The sequence below is a fragment of the Empidonax traillii genome, unplaced genomic scaffold (assembly GCF_003031625.1).
Source record: "Empidonax traillii isolate 1590-97213 ecotype Southwest subspecies unplaced genomic scaffold, ASM303162v1 scaffold685:size505991, whole genome shotgun sequence".
Classification (NCBI taxonomy): domain Eukaryota; kingdom Metazoa; phylum Chordata; class Aves; order Passeriformes; family Tyrannidae; genus Empidonax; species Empidonax traillii.
The window spans coordinates 504,871-505,976 of record NW_020955878.1 but is presented as its reverse complement, the minus strand read 5'-3'; the positions used below and the strand labels follow the sequence as shown (position 1 = coordinate 505,976).

The following is a 1,106-nucleotide window of genomic DNA, read 5'->3' as shown; positions in this document are numbered from 1 at the left end:
TTAGACCCCCATTAAAGATTGCTTTGAAAGTAAGTGGTTGTCTAAGTCACTGTTGCTGCTGAATATCCAGGCCTCTCTGGAACATGAAGAGGGGAAGATCCTGCGCCTGCAGCTTGAGCTCAACCAGGTGAAGTCTGAGATTGACAGGAAGATAGCAGAGAAAGATGAGGAGATCGACCAGCTGAAGAGAAACCACCTCAGAATTGTGGACTCCATGCAAAGCACCCTGGACGCTGAGATCAGGAGCAGGAATGAAGCCCTGAGGCTGAAGAAGAAGATGGAGGGAGACCTGAATGAAATGGAGATCCAGCTCAGCCATGCCAACCGCCAGGCTGCCGAGGCACAAAAGAACCTGAGAAACACCCAGGCTGTGCTCAAGGTCTGTTCAGCAAAGCTACTGAGAGAGAGATCCCTGATATTTTTGGCCCTCAAACACACACTGATGCCTTGTCACTCCTCTTGTCTCTCTTACAGGACACCCAGCTGCACTTGGACGATGCTATCAGGACCCAGGATGACCTGAAGGAGCAGGTGGCCATGGTGGAGCGCAGAGCAAACCTGCTGCAGGCTGAAGTGGAGGAGCTACGGGCAGCCCTGGAGCAGACGGAGCGGTCGAGGAAATTGGCTGAGCAGGAGCTCCTGGATGCCACTGAACGTGCGCAGCTCCTCCATACCCAGGTCAGGCACTGCTGGAAATTAATCCCATCCACAAAGGATAAAAAGGAGGGAGATTGTCCCCCCACCTTGTAAGTGATTACTGTGTAAACACTGAAATGTACTGTCCCCTCCAGCCAGCACCCCCCAATGCCTGGTATAATGCAAGCCTCTTGCATTAAAGACTTTCCTAAACTCTACTTGCACTTTCAGGCTGTGATGTGCAGGCATTTGGACTGACAGCACAATTCCTGTCTTTCCTATTGCACAGAACACCAGCTTGATCAACACCAAGAAGAAGCTGGAGACGGACATTTCTCAGATTCAGAGCGAAATGGAGGATACCATCCAGGAAGCCCGCAATGCTGAAGAGAAGGCCAAGAAGGCCATCACAGATGTGAGTCGGGGCTCCTTTCATTGCTGGTGGTCAGTGTATTCTCCCCAAAATGTCT

At 51.4% G+C, this 1,106-nt stretch overlaps 1 protein-coding gene across 1 annotated transcript in view; it reads left to right on the top strand.

Moving 5' to 3' along the window:
- Positions 1-19: 19 nt before the first annotated feature.
- Positions 20-1,106, top strand: part of LOC114065646 (myosin heavy chain, skeletal muscle-like) — a gene marked incomplete at its 5' end in the record, with an annotated part of 3,233 nt that continues 2,146 nt past the window's right edge. Inside the window, 3 exons of the mRNA XM_027899703.1 lie at positions 20-379; positions 475-678; positions 926-1,102. Of these exons, the coding sequence (XP_027755504.1) occupies positions 20-379; positions 475-678; positions 926-1,102 (741 nt within the window). The remainder of the gene's footprint in view (positions 380-474; positions 679-925; positions 1,103-1,106) is intronic.